This window comes from Oncorhynchus keta, chromosome 4 (assembly GCF_023373465.1).
Source record: "Oncorhynchus keta strain PuntledgeMale-10-30-2019 chromosome 4, Oket_V2, whole genome shotgun sequence".
NCBI lineage: Eukaryota > Metazoa > Chordata > Actinopteri > Salmoniformes > Salmonidae > Oncorhynchus > Oncorhynchus keta.
The window spans coordinates 60,904,932-60,929,146 of NC_068424.1; the positions used below are offsets into that span (position 1 = coordinate 60,904,932).

The 24,215-nt window shown below is 43.6% G+C and overlaps 1 protein-coding gene across 1 annotated transcript in view; it reads left to right on the plus strand.

The window, feature by feature from the left end:
• LOC118383987 (BTB/POZ domain-containing protein KCTD8-like) overlaps positions 1-19,212 on the plus strand; it is a 43,097-nt gene extending 23,885 nt beyond the window's left edge. Inside the window, exon 2 of the mRNA XM_035770351.2 lies at positions 17,696-19,212. Coding sequence (XP_035626244.1) covers positions 17,696-18,195 — 500 coding nt within the window. The 3' untranslated portion in view covers positions 18,196-19,212. The remainder of the gene's footprint in view (positions 1-17,695) is intronic.
• The last annotated feature ends 5,003 nt before the right edge of the window (positions 19,213-24,215 follow it).

Consider the following 24,215-nt stretch of genomic DNA (forward strand, 5'->3'; position numbering starts at 1 on the left):
GTAATGTATGTTTGTCTTCATTTATTTGGTCAGGCCAGGGTATGACATGGGTTATTGTGGTGCGTTTTTGTCATGGGGTTTTTGTGGGGTGTCTAGCATAGTCTATGGCTGCCTGAGGCGGTTCTCAATCAGAGTCAGGTGATTATCGTTGTCTCTGATTGGGAACCGTATTTAGGCAGCCATATTCTTTGAGTATTTTGTGGGTGATTGTTCCTGTCTCTGTGTTAGTTGTCACCAGATAGGCTCAGTCACTTTGGTTTTTCTTTTGTCCTTGTTTTGGAAGAGAAGAGAACGAGCGCCATTCTCCTTGCGGAGATGGTGCTAAATCCATCAACACGGTCGGTCCCTGGGATTGGGCTGGCCAACACGATTCGGTTTGCTTGGAAGGAAAAGGAGTTTGAGCCTTTAGGACGGGAAACTTTTGGAAGGATAATATTGATGGGGATTCTAAAGCTGACGGTGAAGGACGTGTTTTGTTTCCAAGGCAACTCGTTGGAGGGAGCATACGACGTGGCACTATATACAGAGGAGAAACACGATGATATCCTGAGAAGGGCAAGAGCAGTGGGAGGTGAGAGGCCGATGAGCCACTATGAAATAACAAGCCTGGCGAAGAACAACTTTAGGGTTGTAACTGTCAACATTTACAACCCTTACGTTAAGGACGAAGAGGTGAGGGCCTTTCTGGGGAGATACATGGATAACGTCTCCTCAGCAAGGCACCTCAAAGAATCCCTTGGGTTTTGGAATGGGAGGAGAGGCTTCCAGGCACTCCTCAGGGAGGACCCAAAGGGACATGGTGGCTATCTCCATCCTCCTGCTATGTTCTCCCTGGGGGCTGACAGGGGGACGTTGTTTTATGCACGTCAGCCCCCATTTTGCAGGCGCTGTATGGCCTACGGCCACATATTCGCTTCGTGCAGCACAAGAAAATGCAAATTTTGTGGATCTGAGGAACACGAGGCGAGGGATTGTGACAAGCCTAAGGCGTGCCACGGGTGTGGCTCGTCAGCACACCTGTGGCGGGTGTGCCCGGCTCGTCAGAGGTCATATGCGTCTGCGGCTGGGGGAGGGGGAGCAGGAGCGGGGGATGGGGGAAGAAGAGGAAGGGAAGGAAGCACGCCTCATGACCAGAGTACAGGTCCAGAGGGGAGGGCCGCAAGGAAGGAGGAGGAGCAAGAAGCGGCGGATGGAAGAGAGAAGGAAACGGAAGGCACGGGAGTAGGAGAACCAGGAAAAGTGGCGGAAGAAGGCAACCGAGTGGAGGAGCATGAGAGAGAAGAAAGCGAGGGAGGAGTGTTGGAGAAGGAGACGGTGGAAGAGTAAGTGGACTGGGGGGAAAGTGCCCTGGTGGAAGAGATGAGGGGTATGGTGGAGGAGCTGGTGGGGGGGAGGGTGGTATCTCTCCACTGGCGCCATCACCAAAGAAGAGAATGAAGAGGAGGGTGAGATTGGCCGACAGTGAGAGGGAGGGGATGGCCAAGAGAGTGATGGGGGTGGGAGAAACCTCTGGGTTGCTGCTGGTTTCCCCAGGCCCTCAACTTCTGTTGGGTGGGGACACACCTAACAAGACTCAGGACTGGGTACAGGAGGAGGTGGGGAGCTTTTTGTTTGGGGACTCAGCCTCCCCGATTTTTTTTCCAATCCAGCTGCAGCACTGGGGAGGGGGAGGATTGTGGGGGTAGACCCAGGGTGCAGGGCACCCCGAAGCCAAACACTATTCCTGCATCCTGGGTTGGTGAGATGGAGGAAGAGGGGGGGATGTCGGGAGTACGGATGGTGTTCTCACCAGTAGATATGGAGCAGGGGAGCATCGGGTGAGTCTCCTGTTTTTTTTTTCTGTCTGGGTTTAGAATTTGAGTGTATTACATGTTTTTATTTTATTATTTCATGGGGTCTAATTGTACTTTTATTAGTTTAAATGTAAGGGGTTTAAGGGATTTTGTTAAGAGGAGGGCGGTTTTTAGTTATTTGGAGGGTGTGGGGTTTGATTTTTGTTTTTTACAGGAGGTTCACCTGAGGGATGGAGGGGATGTTAGTAGGTTTAAGAGGGAGTGGGACAAGGGTGAGTCGGTTTGGGGTATTGGGGGGGTGCACTCATCTGGGGTAGGGATTTTGTGTGGGCACAGGGAGGTAAAAGTGGAGGATTCTTTTGTGGTAATGCAGGGGAGGGTTATAGGGGTGGATGTCACGATAAGGGATTGTAAATTTAGATTAGTGGTGGTGTATGGGCCACAGGTGGTGGCAGACAGGAGGGAGATGGTGGACTGTCTGACGCCCCTGTGTGTCACAAATAGGAAATTAGTGATAGGGGGGGATTTTAATACAGATTTAGGAATAGGGGGGGATAGCAGTGTAGGCGCCATTGCCGGGCTTGCCATGGTCTGGTGGATGGTGGTCTGCACACTACACCGAAAATGGCCGGACCTACATGGTGCAACTCCAGGGGGTTGAGCGGAGGCTCGACTATATTTTTGTACCCAGGTCTTTGGGTAAGTTGTCTGGGCGGCTGTTGCCTGTTTTCTTTTCGGATCACGACGGGGTGCTCCTGCAGGTGGAGTCGCCAGTCTGCCTCTTTGGTAGGGGGTACTGGAAGTTAGATCGGGATGTGCTGGAGGAGCAGGCTTTTGTTGACGGGTTTTATGGTTTCTTTTGGAGGCTTGAAGGCCTCCGGTCCATGTGCGAGGGGGTGTTAGAGTGGTGGGAATTAGTTAAGGTGAGGATTAGGGCTTTTATAATAGGGTATTGCAAGAGGGAAAAAAGGGAGGAGAGGAGGGAGATGGATCGTATCCAAAGGTTAATTGAACTCGAATATGAGGCAGGCAACCTCGGCGGGTCGTTTGACTGGGAGAGATCCGCAACCCTAAAGGCGCAGCTCGGGAAGTTGCAGGAGTGGAAGGCTCGAGCTTTCCTGGAGCGTGCGCATAATGGCTTTTTAGAACATAATGAGACTTGTTCTGCTATGTTCTTTAAGTTGGTTAGGGCCAGACAGAGTAGGAAGGTAATGCATGGTGTTAGGGAAGAAAATGGTAGTATAGTTAGAGAACCAGAGGATATGGTCAGGGTGACAACTGATCATTTCCAAGGTTTATTTAAGGAAAGGGAAATAGATGTAGAGCAGGGAAATGTGTTTTTAGAACACTTGTCCAGGCGGTTGCCGGAGGACATTAGAGAAGTGATGGAGGCCCAGATTTCACTAGAAGAGGTTGAGAGCGCTCTTAGGAGGATGGGAAAAGGGAAGGTGCCTGGGATGGATGGGCTGCCGGCTGAGTTTTATCTCAAGTTTTGGGGTATACTTGGACCAGTGGTCCTCGAAGTCTTGAAGGCCATCCTTGAGACGGGGGTCCCGGGGGGGATCAATGGCTGTTGGTGTGCTGTCACTTTTATATAAGAAGGGGGAAGTAACAGACCTTGGCAACTGGCGGCCATTGACCATTCTGTGTGTAGATTACAAGCTACTTACAAAGGTTTTAGCAGACCGGTTGCGCACAGCCCTTCCCTACGTCGTCCATGAGGATCAGACGTGCGGGGTAGAGGGCCGCTCTATTAGATGGAACCTACAGTTAATCAGGGACTCCATCGCTTGGGTTGAAGATAGAGGACTGCCTTTAATGGTAGCAGCGCTAGATCAGGCGAAAGCCTTTGATCGCGTGAATAGATCCTTTTTATTCAGAGTGTTAGGTCGATTAGGATTTGGGGAGAAGTTCATAGGATGGATTCGTACATTATATGTCGGAGCGGGGTGCCGAGTTAGTGTAAATAGTCACTTGGGTGACGTTTTTGACCTCTCGTCTGGGGTCAAGCAGGGGTGCCCACTCTGGGCTCTCCTCTTCGTTCTGTACATGGAGCCTCTGGGGGCTGCCATTAGGGCAGACACAGGGGTGGAAGGCTTGTTGATCCCTGGAAGTGGTGGGCTGCGTGTTAAGATGACGCAGTACGCCAACGACACTTCCTTGCTGCTGTGCAAGGACTCGTGCCTGACAAGGTCCCTTGCCATCTTTGGGGATTTCACCCGAGCGTCGGGAGCAGTTCTGAACCATGCAAAGTCTTCCGTCAAGTTTTTCGGAAGATGGCGCGGTAGAACGGATGTGCCTGGGGGTTATCTCTCTGTGAGGGGGCCCTGAGGATTCTCAGGGTCCATTTTGAGACCTCCGGCTCAGCGACGCTAAACTGGAACATGCGTATCGCAGTGGTACAGAGGAAGCTAGCAATGTGGAAGGCTAGGTATTTGTCTTTTATGGGCAAAGTCCTGGTCCTAAAGGTGGATGTGTTGCCGTCTCTTTTGTATTTGGCGTACATCTACCCATTGCCGACTTGTCTGAGGAGGCCTCTAGTGAGGCTTGTGTTTCAGTTTATGTGGAGTGGCAGGTGCGAGTGGGTCGCCAGGGCACGCATGATCTGTCCCATCGGGGAGGGAGGTAGGGAGGTAGGGAGGTACCACATTTCCCCCTCAAGCTGGACACAATTTTTGTTTCTTTCTTGTTAACGTTGCTTGCTCATCCATTGATACACCCGTCCGGTTACCTCCTGCCGGTGTTCTTCTTAGGCGAGAAGCGTAATGGTGTGGTCTAACACGGGTCCTCGGGCGGAACAGCTGCCGTGGCACTTTGGTCATGCAGCCAAGTGGCTGCGTGCGCACCCTGAGGTTGAAGTTGCCCGAGTAGGTTTAGATCACAGGCACTTGTATGAGGAGGTCAGAAAGGCAGGGAATCCGGCGCCTGTAGTGGGCATCTCGGAAGTGGTCTGTGAGGGAGTGCAGGCGCGGGGTCTGGACAACAGGCTCAAGGACCTGAATTGGTTGAGCCTCCATAAGTGCTTGCCGGTACGTTCCATCAAGTACCGGTATAGTTTGGTGCAATCCCCCACCTGTCCAAGATCCTCTTGTGGCAGGGAGGAGACTGTGCGCCATGTCTTTTGGGACTGTGCCGTTCCCGGAGTAGTATGGGCTAGGGCATGGGTGTTGTTAGGTTTGGTAAGGGGGGATTTTGTATTGACGTGGGCCAGGTTAGAGAGAGGTGAGGGGAGCGCGAGAGGGACGGATAGGGACAGGTTTCTGCTCTGGCTTCTCATGAGTCTCTTTAAACGGGGGCTGTGGGAAGCAAGGCAGAACATGGTGAAGACAGGGAGAGATTGGGGGGTGGAAGGGATAGTGAGGAGGGTGGAAGGAGATTTGAGGGGGAGGATGAAGAGGGAGGAGAGGAAGTGGGGGCAGCATGCTGCTCGGGAGAGGTGGAAGGGGGGTTTAGGGCTGGGTGTCATTTAGATTTGTAAGGGTATAGATTAGGGACGGGGAGATAGGGAAAGGTATTTTGTAAGGTGACGGGGAGGGAAGATGCTCCCCTGAGGTTTTGTTTGGGGTTTATGTTTAGTTAAATTAGTTTTTAATTAAAATACAATTATTTGAGTATGTATGAAAATTATGAGTTGTAAAGAATGAATGGTATTGAAGATAATACATTATTTTTTATTTAAAAAAAAAAAGATAGGCTGTATAGGTTTTCTCATTCCGTTTGCTGTTTTTGTATTGTTCGTGTGTTTTTCTTCATTAAAGATGTATCGAACTAACCAAGCTGCATTTTGGTCCGACTCTCTTTCGACGGAAGAAAACCGTAACAGCGTCTTTGATTACATGCACTATATTTTATTTTACACTTCAGTCAATTCGTTGATGCTCTTATCCAGAGGTGCATTCAACTACAGTAGCCAGTAGGTAAAACAATAATTTAATCAAAACTTTAATCAAAATAGCTGCTATCCAATAACACTACTGCCTATGCACATACTACACTGGAACATCTACCGTAGAGTGGTCTACTTGCTATGAATTACAGTACCACAAACCATTCTGCATTTTTATTTGAGTTATATGAAGGTATGTTAACACTCTATGTTCCTGATTTAATACTGTCATGTGGTTTTGATTGAACAGCATCACTAAGCCTTATCGAGATAGACTACCATCTGCTTCAGAGAGTGTGCCAAGATCCTTAAAAGAACCATCCCACACAAAGCCCATTGATGACTGCTTGGCTGTACAGTAATAGAGGCTTTCTCTTAGTGAGGTAGTAAACCTTGATTTCTCTATTCACCTGAACTCCACTTGTCCCTATTGAAAAGCGAGGACGGCACATTTTCTGAAGGGATAGTTTTGTCTGTCACCCAAATGGCTTCCTATTCCCTACATAGTGGACTACTTTTGACAGGGGCCCTATGGGCTACACATAGGGCATAGGGTGCCATTTCTGACAAAGCCTTTGTCGAACAAGATGGAAGAGGTGAAGAAGAACTCAAACGGGAGGGCCTTACTCCTCTTATGACATGCTATTCGTCAAATGGAGTTGCATTTTCTCCCCTTATGTACTGGCTCTCTAACTCTACTGGACACTCTATTAGCTTGACTTTAGTTGTCTAAGCATTGAGTAAGTTATTTATGCTCTATTTTCAAATCAGATGGGAGACAGTGGGACACAACATTCTCTGCTTTTGTAAAGGCCCAGGGAACGTTCTACATACTATTGTATTATTTTCCCGTTGGTACCAGTGAGAGCAGAGAAAGACGGTAAAACCAAATCTGGCAACGATTCGATTCAATTTAAAAATTGCTGAGAGAGAGAGAGAGAGAGAGAGAGAGACACCGACCATGTGCCATAGTTGAGCAGATGCATTTGTAGGATTTCCACATATGGGCAGAGTTGGGTAGGTTACTTTATAAACGTAATTCGTTACAGTTACCTGTCCAAAATTGTAATTGGTAACGTAACTTTTGGATTACCCAAACTCAGTAACGTAATCTGATTACATTCCATTACTTTTAGATTACAACCACAATCTGTAAGGCGCAAAAAAGTTAAATGAAAGATCAGCAGTGTGATTCACATTAATGCACTATGTAGATATCAATAATAAGTGATATCCCTGTCGCCATAGACTACACCACTGCTGTCATCCTTACCTCTAAGTGTTTATTCAAGTTGGATAATCTTTGGATGCCGACAGCAGTCGCACCATTGGAAGACATAGCTTGGACTGTAGCCTACAAAAACCTATACCTGCTCTTGTCCTGTGATCCATCAAACACATTTGGTGTGTCATCATAGTGGCCCCTGACTTGTGGTCAGACTCGCTAAGGTGGAACAAACTTAAACTTATTTAAAAGTAATCCTCAAAGTAATCATCTAGTTTTTAAAAGGTATCTGTAATCAGATTACAATTTTTTTTGCTGGTAATTTAATGGATTACAGTTACCATTTTTTTGCTTTCCATTACATGTAATCCGTTACTCCCCAACCCTGCATATGTGGAACCTATTTTAGTAGGGTCCAATTTGGGGGGTATTAACTTGGATTAGCTAATGTGCCACTGGAACACAAGAGTGATGGTTGCTGATAATGGGCCTCTGTACACCTATGTAGATATTCCATTAAAAATCAGCTGATAGGTGTACAGAGGCCCATTATCAGCAACCATCACTCCTGTGTTCCAGTGGCACGTTAGCTAATCCAAGTTTATAATTTTAAAAGGTCTATTTGATCAATAGAAAACCCTTTTGCAATTATGGTAGCACAGCTGAAAACTGTGCTGCTGATTATTAAAGAAGAAATTTAACTGGCCTTCTTTAGACTAGTTGAGTATCTGGAGTGTCAGCATTTGTGGATTCGATTACAGGCTCAAAATGGCCAGAAACAAATAATTGTCTTCTGAAACTCAACGTTAACAGTGAAGAGGCAACTCCTGGATGCTGGACTTCTAGACAGAGTTCTTCTGGCTTTTTCTTTGCAACTCTGCCTAGAAGGCCAGCACTGTTGACGTTGAGACTGGTGTTTTTTGCGGGTACGATTTAATGAAGCTGCCAGTTGTGGACTTGTGAGGCACCTGTTTCTCAAACTAAACACTCTAATGTACTTGTCCTCTTGCTCAGTTGTGCACCGGGGCCTCCCATTACTCTTTTTATTCTGGTTAGAGTCAGTTTGCACTGTTCTGTGACGGGAGTAGTACACAGCGTTGTACTAGATCTTCAGTTTCTTGGCCATTTCTAGCATGGAATAGCCTTCATTTCTCATTTTGAGCCTATAATCAAACCCACAAATGCTGATACTCAACAAGTAAAAAGAAGGCCAGTTGTATTGCTTCTTTAATCAGAAGAACAGTTTTCAGCTGTGCTAACCTAATTGAAAAGGGTTTTCTATTGCTCAATTAGACCTTTTTAAAATGATAAACTTAGCCAACACAACATGCCATTGGAACACAGGAGTGATGGTTGCTGATAATGGGCCTCTGTACGCCTATGTAGATATTCCATAAAAATATATGCTTTTTCCAGCTACAATAGTCATTTACAACATTAACAATGTCTACACTGTATTTCTGATCAATTTGATGTTATTTTAAATGGACAAAACAATTGATTTTCTTTCAAAAACAAGGACATTTCTAAGTGACCCCAAACTTTTGAACGGTAGTGTATATACAGTGCTAAAAAAAATAAAGGGAACACTAAATTAACACATCCTAGATCTGAATGAATGAAATATTCTTATTAAATACTTTTTTCTTTACATAGTTGAATGTGCTGACAACAAAATCACACAAATATTATCAATGGAAATCAAATGTATCAACCCATGGAGGTCTGGATTTGGAGTCACACTCAAAATTAAAGTGGAAAAACACACTACAGGCTGATCCAACTTTGATTCAATGTCCTTAAAACAAGTCAAAATGAAGCTCAGTAGTGTGTGTGGCCTCCACGTGCCTGTATGACCTCCCTACAACACCTGGGCATGCTCCTGATGATGGGGCGGATGGTCTCCTGAGGGATCTCCTCCCAGACCTGGACTAAAGCATCCGCCAACTCCTGGACAGTCTGTGGTGCAACGTGGCGTTGGTGGATGGGAACGAGACATGATGTCCCAGATGTGCTCAATTGGATTCAGGTCTGGGGAACGGGCGGGCCAGTCCATAGCATCAATGCCTTCCTCTTGCAGGAACTGCTGACACACTCCAGCCACATGAGGTCTAGCATGGTCTTGCATTAGGAGGAACACAGGGCCAACGCACCAGCATATGGTCTCACAAGGGGTCTGAGGATCTCATCTCGGTACCTAATGGCAGTCAGGCTACCTCTGGCAAGCACATGGAGGGCTGTGCAGCCCCCCAAAGAAATGCCACCCCACACCATGACCGACCCACCGCCAAACTGGTCATGCTGGAGGATGTTGTAGGCAGCAGAACGTTCTCCACGGCGTCTCCAGACTCTGTCACGTCTGTCACATGTGCTCAGTGTGAACCTGCTTTCATCTGTGAAGAGCATAGAACGCCAGTGGCGAATTTGCCAATCTTGGTGTTCTCTGGCAAATGCCAAACGTCCTGCACGGTGTTGGGCTGTAAGCACAACCCCCATCTGTGGACGTCGGGTCCTCATGCTGCTGGGTTGTTGCCCTCCTACGGCCTCCTCCACGTCTCCTGATGTACTGGCCTGTCTTCTGGTAGCGCCTCCATGCTCTGGACACTACGCTGACAGACACAGCAAACCTTCTTGCCACAGCTCGCATTGATGTTTCATCTTGGATGAGCTGCACTACCTGAGCCACTTGTCTGGGTTGTAGACTCCGTCTCATGCTACCACTCGAGTGAAAGCACCGCCAGCATTCAAAAGTGACCAAAACATCAGCCAGGAAGCATAGGAACTGAGAAGTGGTCTGTGGTCACCACCTGCAGAACCAGTCCTTTATTGGAGGTGTCTTGCTAATTGCCTATAATTTCCACCTGTTGTCTATTCCATTTGCACAACAGCATGTGAAATTTATTGTCAATCAGTGTTGCTTCCTAAGTGGACAGTTTGATTTCACAGAAGTGTGATTGACTTGGAGTTACATTGTGTTGTTTAAGTGTTCACTTTATTTGTTTGAGCAGTGTATATAGAGTAGGCTACTAAATGCATTTTCTGGTGGCACACTGACTCACCTAATGATGAAGATGAAGCCATAGGCACCGATGTCCTCATCATGGCAATAGCCTAACTACTAGCTACTTTTAAAAACAGTGCTGCTGTTGATTCAAAATTGTTTCCATTTGTTAGATTATTAGCTATTCAGCAGCATTTGCTTTTAAAACTAGGTTTTTCGCACAACTGTATTTAGAAATGTACAAAAGGAAAACTGCAGCCACAACCGACCATACAAATATAATCCATAGATGGCAGGTCCCATTCAAATCAAGACTGGCAGGCATTGCTCGTGTGCCCATGAGTTTAACAGTCAAAGTGCCAGGGTAAGAGGTTACAAATCCTTCTATGGATTATATCTCTATAGCCACAACACAGCAAGCTGTTCTATATTTGGCTTGCCTACTTCCCAAATTGCAGCCTTCTCAACTGTAGGCATACTGCTGACTGCCAAGATAAAGGAAATACTTGAGTAAATTAAGGATACAAAGTATATGTTATGGAATGGGGTGCATTTCCTGGCATGGTTTAAGGCCACTTGTAGAATCTTTGCCAAGGCTCATTGAAGCTGTTCTGGCAGCTCGTGGTGGCCGAACACCCTATTAAGACACTTGGTGTTCCCTTTATTTTGGTAGTTACCTCTATGTTCTTGTGATACAATTTAATCCACAGTCATTTTTTCGGAGAAAGCCCCTGCATTAGCGTGTGTATCAGAGAAAAAGAGAGCTGTAATTCCCAGTTTTTCTTGAGGTAGAAACATCTCTCTCCACACAAAGAAACTACATTGTGGGATGAGTGATCTTGGATCTAAATACTATGTGTCATGCGTTTCTGTGGCAGAGGCAGTCTTTGTGAATTGTAGTCACTCAGGATTCCATGATGTGTGGCGTCCCTGGGAGCTGGGCTGCTGTTCCTATTAGTGAGATAGTAAACCAAATTGGAAGCCTTTGCATTACGATGCCTTTGAGGTAAATCACTGATTCGCAGCCTGCATGTGTTTTCTAATATGGGCATGCTGTGACCCACACAAACCCCAAGGGTGGCTGACATTCGAACACAAGCCACCGCTGCTGTTGTTTATGTAGATAATTGTTGTGTTGTTTTTGTTTAGATGTGCAGTGGGTAGCGGGGTGTAGTAGCGTTATCTCTGTATGTTTAATATTTGAGACATACTGTATACAGACATAATTGGCTTTGCTGAAATGCTGCCTCATGTTCTGATGCTATAAAACCAGGAGTTGTATTTAATCAAAACAATTCTACAACAAACCTGCTCTGTGGGACATCACAAAATACCTATGCTACAAAAAGACACCCTTTCACTGTCAGCATTAGTTATTTCACCTCAGAAACATGCTCTAATTTATCACAATTAAGCTAATTAGCTAAATATGAGGCTCAGTAACATTTCTATTTTCCTGCTGTGAAAATGGGATTGATTTTTTGCCCAGCTCTGATGACATTTGCCTAATAAACTCCTCGTTTGACCATAGCAACAGCTTCAGCAGAAGAATCCAGTTGATGAAATAGCTAGGCCTGCCCACCTGATGTTATGTTCTGATAGGCAATCTCAGAGACTGTCATGATTGACAACATCCTATAAAATGAAAGCTGCAGCCAGATAACCATCCATCTCTCTCACATCTTACTGTCAATCCTCTTTCACTGTGTTAAATTGGTGGGAGTCGCTAACTGCCTCAACAGTATGAAGCTTTGGTAACCATTACGAGATTTGGTTCAGCTTTAAATGACGCTCAGCTTTTAAACGCTTCTTGAAGCCTCCATAAGTGCTACATGAATGTGTTACAAAGCATCTATAACCGTACAGTAGGTCATGCTCTATAAAAGGTTTATAAATGTGGAATAAATGTGTGACATAACCCACTGCTTAATAAAAGCTTTCAAAATCATATTAAACTGATGCTTCACAAAGCATTTATTACCTTGTCATGCATCTTGGTAAAGCATTGCAATACCAGGATAGTGGGTTAGATTCCCGGGACCACCCATGTGTAAAAATGTATGCACCCGTGAATGTAAGTCGATTTGAATAAATGTAATTGTATTATTCTAAACCCGGTCGAGATTGGCCCAACCTCTTTCCCTCTTGGGTGCATAGTCAATATTGGACTTGACCTCAACTTACAACAAAATGCTGCACGGCAGTTTGACACACACTCTAAAGTGCAGTCATGCACAGCAAAAAACATTGGTAGGGCCCTTTAAAATATATATTTATCTTTTGCATAATTCAGTTTTTTCCCATATTCTGCTTTTGTTTTTCAAGGTTTCGGATTTTAATTTTTTTCCCATTTTTTAATAGAAAAAACAACATATTTGGATTGTCTTGGATTTTCTGTGTTCGCAGCAATGCTTAAATCAAAACAGGTGACCACTTTTGAGGTCTGGGAAAAATATAAGAAACTTTGATTTTTGCTTGTAGCTGCCTTTGTTTCAGTGTGCATGCATGCCCTGTTTGGTTAGCGGTGTTTCGATAGCGCAGTAAGCTCACATATAATGAGTTAGCAAATCAAATGCCCACTTGTGGTGCCACTAGACAGTGACAAACTAGTAAATAAACCTATATTTGTTGTCATTTAAATTAGTTTGTAGTATTTATATGTGTTGAGCTAGATTACAAAACTACCTCAATCATTAGATCAAATAATTTCGGTGACTTCACAGCAATTGCTAGCTAGCTAACAGGTCTGACAACTTTCCTCGTTGTTAGGTTGGAACCAACATGCAGTACCTCCAGCAGGCAGAGAAGCAAGAACCAATTGTCAGCCAGCTCAGGGACAAGCTTCACTGTTCGCATTCAATGTAATTGCATTGCTGGACTTTTTTAAACTTAATGTATTTGTATTGTTTAAAAAAAATAAAATAAAAGGAAATATGGTTTAAACTGGTCTTTAATATTTATTTATTTGAGCAGTTAATGATAATTCCTTTAGACTTTATAGTAAGCACAGTGCCACGTGATATAGAATCTTTATGGATGTGGGGCGGCAGGGTAGCCTAGTGGTTAGAGCGTTGGACTAGTAACCGGAAGGTTGCAAGTTTGAATCCCTGAGCTGACAAGGTACACATCTGTCGTTCTGCCCCGGAACAGGCAGTTAACCCACTGTTCCTAGGCTGTCATTGAAAATAAGAGTTTGTTCTTAACTGACTTGCCTAGTAAAATTAAAATGAATGACCGAATGTGTCTCATTTCAAACAAAGTATTAATGGACACCACGTAAAGTGTCGATAAATAGGCTTTTAGCGTTCTGCTGATTTCTGAAGGTTCTCTCATGATCAACAGGTTACTGTAGTGTGTGAGAGGTATTTAGATGGGTTGATGGACCTGCAAAATGTGTGTGTATATGTGTGTGTTTCAGAACCAATATGATTTGAACAGTCCAATCTGAGACTACCTCACCAGGTATTCCTCTTCTGTTCCCATGCTGGAGACCAGGGCTTGATTACAACCCGGTGACAATGGTGCCAACAGTTTGTGGCTGATCTTTCAGCGGGGCAGTGGCTGAGTTTGTCAAAGAACTGACTGGGCCCAGTACCCCACGGTGTGGCTTGTTATATTGTTGTGTCAGAGACCTGACTGGGTCCAGGACCCCACGGTGTGGCTTGTTATATTGTTGTCAAAGACCTGACTGGGTCCAGGACCCCACAGTGTGGCTTGTTATATTGTTGTGTCAGAGACCTGACTGGGTCCAGGACCCCACGGTGTGGCTCGTTATATTGTTGTGTCAGAGACCTGACTGGGTCCAGGACCCCACGGTGTGGCTCGTTATATTGTTGTGTCAAAGACCTGACTGGGTCCAACACTCCATGGTAGGGCTCGTTATATTGTTGTCAAAGACCTGACTGGGTCCAGGACCCCACGGTGTGGCTCGTTATATTGTTGTGTCAGAGACCTGACTGGGTCCAGGACCCCACGGTGTGGCTCGTTATATTGTTGTGTCAGAGACCTGACTGGGTCCAACACTCCATGGTAGGGCTCGTTATATTGTTGTGTCAAAGACCTGACTGGGTCCAGGACCCCACGGTGTGGCTCGTTATATTGTTGTCAAAGACCTGACTGGGTCCAGGACCCCACGGTGTGGCTCGTTATATTGTTGTCAAAGACCTGACTGGGTCCAGGACCCCACGGTGTGGCTCGTTATATTGTTGTCAAAGACCTGACTGGGTCCAGGACCCCACGGTGTGGCTCGTTATATTGTTGTCAAAGACCTGACTGGGTCCAGGACCCCACGGTGTGGCTCGTTATATTGTTGTCAAAGACCTGACTGGGTCCAGGACCCCACGGTGTGGCTCGTTATATTGTTGTCAAAGACCTGACTGGGTCCAGGACCCCACGGTGTGGCTCGTTATATTGTTGTCAAAGACCTGACTGGGTCCAGTAGTGCACAGTATGGCTTGTTTTTGTTTTGTGCGTGTTTGTGTGCTGAGGAACATGTAACTTGGTTCCAGAAGAAAGACACTTACAAATTATTTCAGATTAGGGGCCTTCATCAAGGTAAGTGTTTCTTGGTGTAACGTCGTCTCCAGGCTATTGCACACACCGTATATACTATAAGCCTTGGATATCAACCATTCAAAGTTGACCATAGTGAGAGTGACCATTGAATTCTGTAGGAGTGACTTACTGAGTAAAGTATTTGTCATTGTCACTACTTAACACAGTCAAAAAGTCAGAATTATTGCTAAACCCTGCCCACTTCAACAATTTATCTTCTTAAAATGTTATTTTAAATCTAACCCTAACTCATGAAGACCTTGTTTGATGTGTTGGTCAACCAGACCTTCCGCGCATTTGGGCAGAAGTGTCTGGGAACGAGATGAGGTGTCATGTGACTATGAACCCTTTATAAAGCATGACATACAGTTATAGATGCTTTGCAACACATGTATGTAGTGCTTAGGAAGGCTTTATGAAGCCTTTATAAGCTGAACGTCCTTCAAAGTGGGACCAGAGATTTATAGGCCGCCTATGTATGCATTCATAAAGCCTTTATAGCAGCAACATAAGACATGTATCTGCCATAGGCTGGAATTAATATTATGAACAATGGCAAAATATGTTATGAAGCTTGTTATGATGTGTGCTATAGATGACAGGTACATCTGATGTCAAATGCTGGTATGTCTTATAAAACTGTTATAAAGGCTTTATGGATGTTTACATTGGGGGCCTATAACACATTAACAAGCAGTAAGTATGTATGGTTATGTATGGCAATCAATAGTCAACAGTGTTAATGAGTGGATCATTTCTAGCTCCCAGGATCATCTTATGTAGTCAGCTAGCCGGCAAATCTTATGTCACGCTGAGCTGATTTAGAACCCAGTAAGGGGCGTGTTTGCTGAGGTCTAATGGACTCCTGGTACCCTCAGACCTGGAGCTAGCAATTTTATCACCAATCAGAGGCAGTGTTTTATTGACAAGCCAACCGGAGAACTGGGCAGCTCTCGGATACTATTTAGGAAAAATAAACAACAAACAATGTTATTTAAGTGAATTATTTATTTTCTACAAATGTGTATTTCAATGTTTTTACAGTAAATTACAGTGCATAATCAGCTGACAATGAAAATGTTGCTTGACATTATCTATTTATTATTTTCTGCAACTGTCATGTTTTGGTCAAAAACATTTTGTAATCTACTGTACTATGCTTCAATGGTTTTAAAGCAATGGTCCTTCCTCAATGGTTGACTTCTTCAAAATGCATCAATTGATTCATGCAGTATAGAGTAACTGCAAATGATGGAGAACATAGTTCCTGGTTCAATCTTTAGCAGTTGTTGCTGAGGAAGCTGTTTGTCACAGCCAGGGAGCAAAGGCCAACTGCTCTCACTGCTTGCAACTCAGCTGAACTCCTTTTAGTTTAACATACTGACTTAACACTTGGGTGCACTTTTTAGTGCTCCACTGACAGGGATTTCATGCTGGGTGCTGAGAGCCGTTAGCCTTCTTACTGTAACCGTTCTTGTTAATGCCTTGGGTCTGCAGCGTGCGGAGAGAGGGGGAGAGAGATTGGCTCAGCTAAGAGCATTTCTCATTACATTAGCTTGTTGCCTGACTAACTGTTGTGGTCGTGTTTCCAACTCTGACTGTTCTACCTTGGGGGTGAATTATGTAACATGAGAATATTAGTGGAAGAATGGGCACATGTTATCTCATGTTCTTACAATGCAAGACTGGAAGATTTAAGATAGCCAACACAAAAGCCCACTAAAGTTGTGAAAAGTGTCCCTCATAACGACTACTACTGTGTGGAGAAATCTACCGAGGATGTTTTTGTTTGTTTTGTTTTTCCCCATGGGACACTTTGCAGCTACATCGTACAATCATGTATGTTTCTCAGATAGCAGAGGATGTATTATGGGGGACACTTTGCAGCTACATCGTACAATCATGTATGTTTCTCAGATAGCAGAGGATGTATTATGGGGGACACTTTGCAGCTACATCGTACAATCATGTCTGTTTCTCAGATAGCAGAGGATGTATTGTGGGGGACACTTTGCAGCTACATCGTACAATCATGTCTGTTTCTCAGATAGCAGAGGACGTATTATGGGGGACACTTTGCAGCTACATCGTACAATCATGTCTGTTTCTCAGATAGCAGAGGATGTATTATGGGGGACACTGCAGCTACATCGTACAATCATGTCTGTTTCTCAGATAGCAGAGGAGGTATTATGGGGGACACTGCAGCTACATCGTACAATCATGTCTGTTTCTCAGATAGCAGAGGATGTATTATGGGGGACACTGCAGCTACATCGTACAATCATGTCTGTTTCTCAGATAGCAGAGGAGGTATTATGGGGGACACTGCAGCTACATCGTACAATCATGTCTGTTTCTCAGATAGCAGAGGATGTATTATGGGGGACACTGCAGCTACATCGTACAATCATGTCTGTTTCTCAGATAGCAGTGGAGGTATTATGGGGGACACTGCAGCTACATCGTACAGTCATGTATTTTTGTCAAATAGCAGCGGAGGTATTATGGGGGACACTGCAGCTACGTCGTACAGTCATGTATTTTTGTCAGATAGCAGCGGAGGTATTATGGGGGACACTGCAGCTACGTCGTACAGTCATGTATTTTTGTCAGATAGCAGAGGAGGTATTATGGGGGACACTGCAGCTACGTCGTACAGTCATGTATTTTTGTCAGATAGCAGCGGAGGTATTATGGGGGACACTGCAGCTACGTCGTACAGTCATGTATTTTTCTCAGATAGCAGAGGAGGTATTTTGGGGGATACTTTTAGCTACGTCGTACAGTCATGTCTGTGGCTCACTATTTTTGTCTCTCACTTAGATCATTTTTTTCTGAAATGTTTTTGCATACATTGATTTAAGTAGTTTATGGAAAATATGAAAGATTGTGCATTGATAGAATGTATGCCAAATAGTCAAGACCTTGGATAGCTGCATTTCTGACAGTGTTTCCTTAACCTATCATGGTTTAGCCCCAGCTGTTCCACTTATTTGATCTATTCCAGTAATATTGTAGCACACCTGATTCAACTGGTCAACAAAGTAACAAGATGAATCAGGTTTGCATGTACTGTATTGTATTCTACTCTATTGTAATAGTTCCAATAAGTGGAAAAGCTGTGGGCACTCATGGAGAAATTAGGGGAAAACAGCAGCATGTCATACACATGTGCTCCCACTCGGTTGTCTTAAGATGTGACTGACCTTGTTTCTCTGCTGTTTGTTTGGCAGGGCCGGCATTGAAGACCGTCTCCCCCAAGCAAGACTGTGAAGAGTGCAAGCAGGACAAACTGGGCACTGACAAGGGCAGCGAGAGCGGCACGTCCCTCAACGAGCTCTCCACCTCCAGCTCCGAGACCCACTCTGAGGCCACCTCACCCCAGGATGGTCCCAACCTGGGTGGGGGAGGTGGCGGGGGATCCGTGGCCCCCTGTGGAGCCCTCCAGTCCGTCTCCCGGCAGCCCAGCACCCTCACCCTGGGGCGACCCTCCAAGAAGGGCTCGTCAGTGCAGTGGATGCAGCTGCCGGATAAGCGACGCAACAGCGAGCTCTTCCAGTCGCTGATGGGGCGTGAGGGCGGCCTGAGTAGGAAGAAGAACACGGAAAGACCCAGTGCAGAGGAAGAGATGAAGCAGTGCATCCAGGACTTTAACAACATCAAAATCCCACAGGCTTTCCCTGAGCGCAAGAGGCAGTGGCAGTCCGAACTACTCCAAAAGTACGGTCTATAGGGGCCACTTTCTATTCCCATCCCCATTCCACATGTGGTAGCCATCTTTGTTTGGATTCCTTCCATTTTGTCTGGTTTTCATTGCTATGATTCCTCTAAAATGTCTGACAGTACAAATGAAGTTAAAAGGATCATCAACCAACTGTTGTTTTTGTTTAGGGAGGCCAGGTTGGTAAGCACATGCATTTCAGGGGCATGTTAAAAGAAGCACACGGATATCCCCTTTTCTGGTATGTTGTCTCTTAAATTCTAAATTGCAATGTAGATTTCTCATACAAGCCTCAAAAGTAAAAACTGTGTGACTATGTGAAAAGTATTTTGGCTAATTTCTTTCTTTGAGACCTTCAGTGACATTCCCACTCCCCTCCCTTTGGAATGAATTGAAATAGTTGTGAATGTAGATGAATGTTGTTAACTAATAAGAAAAAATTGATATACTGTATACCACTAAAGACTTACAATTTATTGAATTATCTACAGAGAGAGAATTATATGTGTTCGACATGTGAATTGTTTAAGAAGTTTTGTATTTCCAGATAGTGGGAAGAGTGGAATATGTCCATTCAGTATCTACCATGGATGTCCTTTGGTGTGTTTTACTGTTGTTGTCCATGGTCAATGTGTGAGTAACTAGGTTTATTGCTAATTTTTTTAGAATAATTCTACAATAAAATATAATATCATGTTATGACACTTTTCAGTCCAGGAACAGGCTTGATCAGTGTCAAGGAAACCATCTCTTCATGTAAAAATCCTTTAGTGCCGGGCTAAGAACGGTGAAGATGATTTCTTACAATCACTCTAGATAGATAATATTGTGTGCTGAGGGCCAAGCCTTTTTTATACAGTGTTAACTCCAAGCCGCTTTCTCTTGCTCACCCAATAACTTACGGAATTGACTAAAAAAAAGCTGATTACCGAGCAATGGAAAAGTCTGTTTTTTGTCATTTCCTCTTTGTTGAAAATCATTTATCTAATAAAAGTGTTGAGTAAAGATGAAAAAGCCGCTGGCTTTTTATACACCAGTTATTTTGTCAGTTATTTTGTCTGTTTTTTATTGCCAAGGTGAGAGATTTTGTTTTAAAGGGAGACCTTTTGTTTTAAAGACATTCAATAACATGACATGTTATGAACTCAACGAATTACACCACAAGGCAGAAATCTAAAACAAATCCATGCTTAGTGAATTTAAGAAAACACTTTACTCAACAAATTGCTTTGACAGATGGAAATATGGTGACGATTACTTAAACACTTTGACTGTTTTACATTTGCTATTTGAATGAGAAGATAATGGGCTTCAGAGACTGAAACTGCTCCACTGAGTTTAACCCCACTAGTCTGAGTTGTCCCTATCCAAGGTGCTGAAATGATCATCTCTTAGTCTCAAATGAGATTGCAGGTGTATCACAACATGATTGAAAAAGTGATGTTTTCCCGTCTTCTGCCAGGGACTAAACATCTGAAAATAGAAATGTGCACAACGTTTTTAGACAATTGATTATTTCACTGATGGTTGAAGAGAAACTGAATCTGAAATGGTCGAATGTGCTGTATTTATCAGAAACCAATATGGGCAATGTTGGAGGACTTCCTCCAAAACAGCCATGGTCCATCTCTTGGGATAAAAAAAAAATCTGTTGCCAGTGTTAATATTGTTGCCATGGTAATGCTGAATGTGTATGGGTCCTCCAAACACAATGACAGCCACTCGGGTAGATAGAGGCGTGTGATGCATGCATAGGCAAGTAAGTTATCTTACATTCAGAAGTCCATGTCAACTGACACAATAGTTATTATTGAACCACAGGAAGACATTATTGAACCACAGCAGTAATTATGAGTCTCTCTTGAATCCATCTATCATTGTGACTGACAAAGCATGAGCAAGTCCTAGTGAAATGTATTATTCATCACAGCACCTGTGATAAGAACCATTATCTGCTTTTTGCAAATCTAGTGGTCACAGGGCATATACTTTAGGAATCTGTCAATGGAGGATTGGCTATTAGACAAGACTGAGAGGCCATCTAAACCAAGGTTTCCCAAACTCAGTCCTGGGGCCTCCCTGGGTGTACCTTGAGTTATTTTCTCCTAGCACTACACAGCTGATTCAAATAATCAAAGCTTGATGATGAGTTTATTATTTGAATCAGCTGTGTAGTGCTAGGAGAAAAAAAGAAGTGCACCCAGGGGGGCCCTCAGGGGCAGAGTTTGGGAAACCCTGGTCTAAACTATTTGACCTGTTGGGACGTTGACCTTATGTCCATGTCCCATGTGCCTGTATCACAATGCACCATCTTATTTCAATCAGATGACAATAAACATAACAAATGTCTTTGTTACAAATGTCTACTGAACAATAATGTGTTTTTCCACTTAGTGAGAGTAAATCTTTCAATTAAGATGCAATTGAGTTTCTCGTCATTCTAAATTGTGTAAACACTGTTTTATTGAATACACAGCTTATTGTAAACACAGTTTTCCTTAGTAAATCTTATCCTGAGGGTAGCAAACACATAACAACAAAATAGTCCTGGAAATGTAAACATTCTTCCCATATTTTGATGATGGAATTGTTAATCTTCAAGAAGACATGCCATATCGGGTGTTCTACAGATAACATGGTCATGACTCTAACGAAACGCCATCACAAGCTGCTGTTGAACCTGTTCAAACATGTTTAGAATTTCCACATGGATCAGTTACATAATTGTGTTGGACAATTGGAATTCTGCCTTGGGGCAAAATGTCATCCAAAACTGTATGGACATGATGGTGACAACAAACCATAATGTTAAACCATAACACAAACCGATAGATCTTTTCTCAATTAGTTCGGAGTGGTTCTTTTGTACCAATAGCTCAGCCAACCACTCTACTGAAAAAAACATGTAACAGATTGGAAGCAGAATTGGAACTACAAGGAAATGGACATTTTCACATCTTGAGTGTGGACATCAAAGAGGGTATGTGCACCTGCCAAATGAGACTGCAGTACATTATGGTTGATGGATTTTGATATTATATATCTGCATATTTAAAAAAGCACAGGAAAATGAGCTGAAGAGACCTGAAGGTTTAACCTCAGTCGTCCCTTGAAATACATGACTTCATCAACCAAGGTAGACCTGGCCTTATCCTGTCCTGAAAGCATGCTACTGCAGTGCTATAATGATGCAATGATGCAATTAAAAGCAGTTCCTTTTGTGTATGTCTATTTAGGCGGAAATCAACATTTTTGCCATTCCATTTATTAAGAGATAAAAGGGGAAAATGCAGCAGGGAAAATAAATCCATTGAGGATACTTTAACATAGGATCAACCTTAAGATTTAGCCAGATAAGGTACCTTGGACTATTGATTATCAGCAGTTGAGTTGAGTTGAATTGACGCTTGCAAGTTTGCTGTAAATTCTTGATTAATGTGTCAGATGTTGCATCTGACATATATGAATACTACTCATTTGCTGGTGACATCCTGTACTCCTGTGCTTTTCAGCTCTTCTGAAAACCAAGCAAATACTTTCCATTGAAAGCCTAGATGTACATACCCATCAGAGGTTGGTTTTTGATGGCATTTCTATGTTAATGGCAGAGTGAGATGGTTCAAATCAGGTTGAAGTTTATATGTTTGACCTACAATGGTAGGATGACAAATAACCCTGTAGTAAACATTGTGACAACATAACTCATTTATGTGGTGTCATAAATCTTTCTAAATATAATGATGAAAGCCTGATCTTTCTCAGCACTTTACAATTGTCTAAATAGTAAGCAATAAAGCAAAGCAAAAGTGCAGTTACTTGAAATGATGTTCCCTCATGACAAAACGTGCCACCGCATCCTATTCTTATGGGCTGCACATCATTATTCAAGATTGTGAACAGTACCTTTCTGCATTGAGTTGTTTTTGCAGCGTAATCTATGATATGACAGCAAACCAATGGAGCAAATAGTTGGCATATGTGTTTACAATGTGAGATCTGTTGTCCAAGTCAAGTCAAACCAAAATGAATAAAGTGAGTATGCTGTAGCCCTAAAACAAATGTTAATAAAGGTATTAGTTGGTTCTTGCATGTCTGAGTGGATTTCTTTTAGATTGACCTATAATCTGCCATTTTTGTTGAGATTGTCTTGACATGACAGGGGCTTTGCACGACCAAAGGTTAAAAAAAATGTTTTTAAAATACTAATCTATCTTGAGCTCTTGTTCCAGATCAGTTTTGCCGCTGTTTTATAAGGACTCATACAAAGCCAGGACAGTCAGTTTCCACAAAATAACAATAGTAGCCGGAAACCTGCCCATTTAGCATTGCACTGCTTTTATGTGGTGGCAACGTGATATGAGACCTAGTTGGAGTCTTGGGGCTTGGCGTGGGTGTAAAATATGCGGCCTATGCCCTGAAACCACCACCGCGGGAGGTATAACCATTAGAGTAGCCACAGCACCTTGCCCTTGTGTGCGCGACTGGGCCTAAATGAGTGCCACGAACCAGGCACACTCTCTACCTGACTATCACAGCAGTAGAGAGGAGGTCAGTGTAATAGAGCTGTCCTTGCTTCATGCTTGACTCACTACTATCTAGACACGGGGCGAGAAACACATGCTACCAATCACTCAGTTTAAACCAACTGTCTGATAGCGATGATTTGGTTCGCCTCAAGACGTCCCTTCTAGGGGTTGTTTTCACTTCCCTTTGAAATGGGTTTTGGTATTTTTAGAGAAGCCCTCCAAATTGCACTAGATGACAACAAACTGAGCCAAAAAGCCTCAGACGCTACGTATCCCTTATTTCTCAGTGTGGTTCTTCCTTTAGTGTTTCCATTGACTGAGCTCCATGTGAGTTTTCTAATGTTTTTTCCAATAGAGTAAGTCGTTGTGCACCTCGGCACATCACCGCATCCCAGCCTACGTTCTATGGTGCTACGCTAATGCACATGGCCTTTATATGCATACCTCCTCTCCCTGGCCAATCTGTAATGAAGTCAGTGTTTTAATGTGCTTCACCGTTCCACACAGCTGATGTGTCCTTGCTGTTCTAGTCACAATCCATCTGGGCTCTGGAGTAAATGACATTTCACATGCATCCTCTCTCCAAATACCTGTTTCCCATTATCTCTAAAAGTGTTTTCACTTTTACTGATACATTCCATAATAGTGTGTTATGTTCGTTGACAGCTCAGCATGAACAGACTTTGAATGCAAAAAAGTATAGGTCTGTACAGTAGCTTTGTGGAGATGATATGAGTGAGGTTATTTGAGAGCTTTAGTCTTAATAAAGGTCTGTCAATCTCATTAGTGTCATGCCATTCACATTGGCATTCATGGCTGTACAGCTCCAGTCCTTTTGCCTGGCTACCCAGACTCTTTATCTCCAGCCAAAAACTACGTCATGCCCACAGGCGTTTAATGCTAATTTCCTGAAAATCTATGCATTATGCCATGGCTAATGCTGTGTTCCTCTGCTCAAACTTTGTGATAAAATCAAACTGGTGTGTGCCCTGAATGCCCAGTTTGGGAATTTTGACTCTCTTGCTTTTAGGTAATGGTATTATTTAAAAATATATATAGTTCAATATATTTTTGGCATGCTTTCTATCTGGTTTGAGATGTTGGCAATGAAGCCATGTATCTTCTTCCCCAAAGTTGGGTGAACAGGAACAGCTATAGCAAGCTAACTATTTCTGCAGACTTCCAGTCATTGCGCTGGCGCTAATTGACATTGGCTCGTGAAACTTCCTCTAACTTCCTTCATACTGGACGCAGAGACATACAAATCTGATGCACGAAGGTATTCTGTTGCAGCAAGCGATATTCAGAAAATTATATTTTTTTCAATTTGAAAACCCCTGCCCTACTGAACAAGGCCAAGGTGTGTGTGTACTATCCAGCCAATTAGTCATGTCAATTGATCAATTAAGTGCCAAGCACTTCAATGAAATGCCATTTAAGTACTAAGCAGGAATACATCTATGAAGTGCCATGCAGGGGAGAAATGCAATCAGCAGTTCTGCAGAA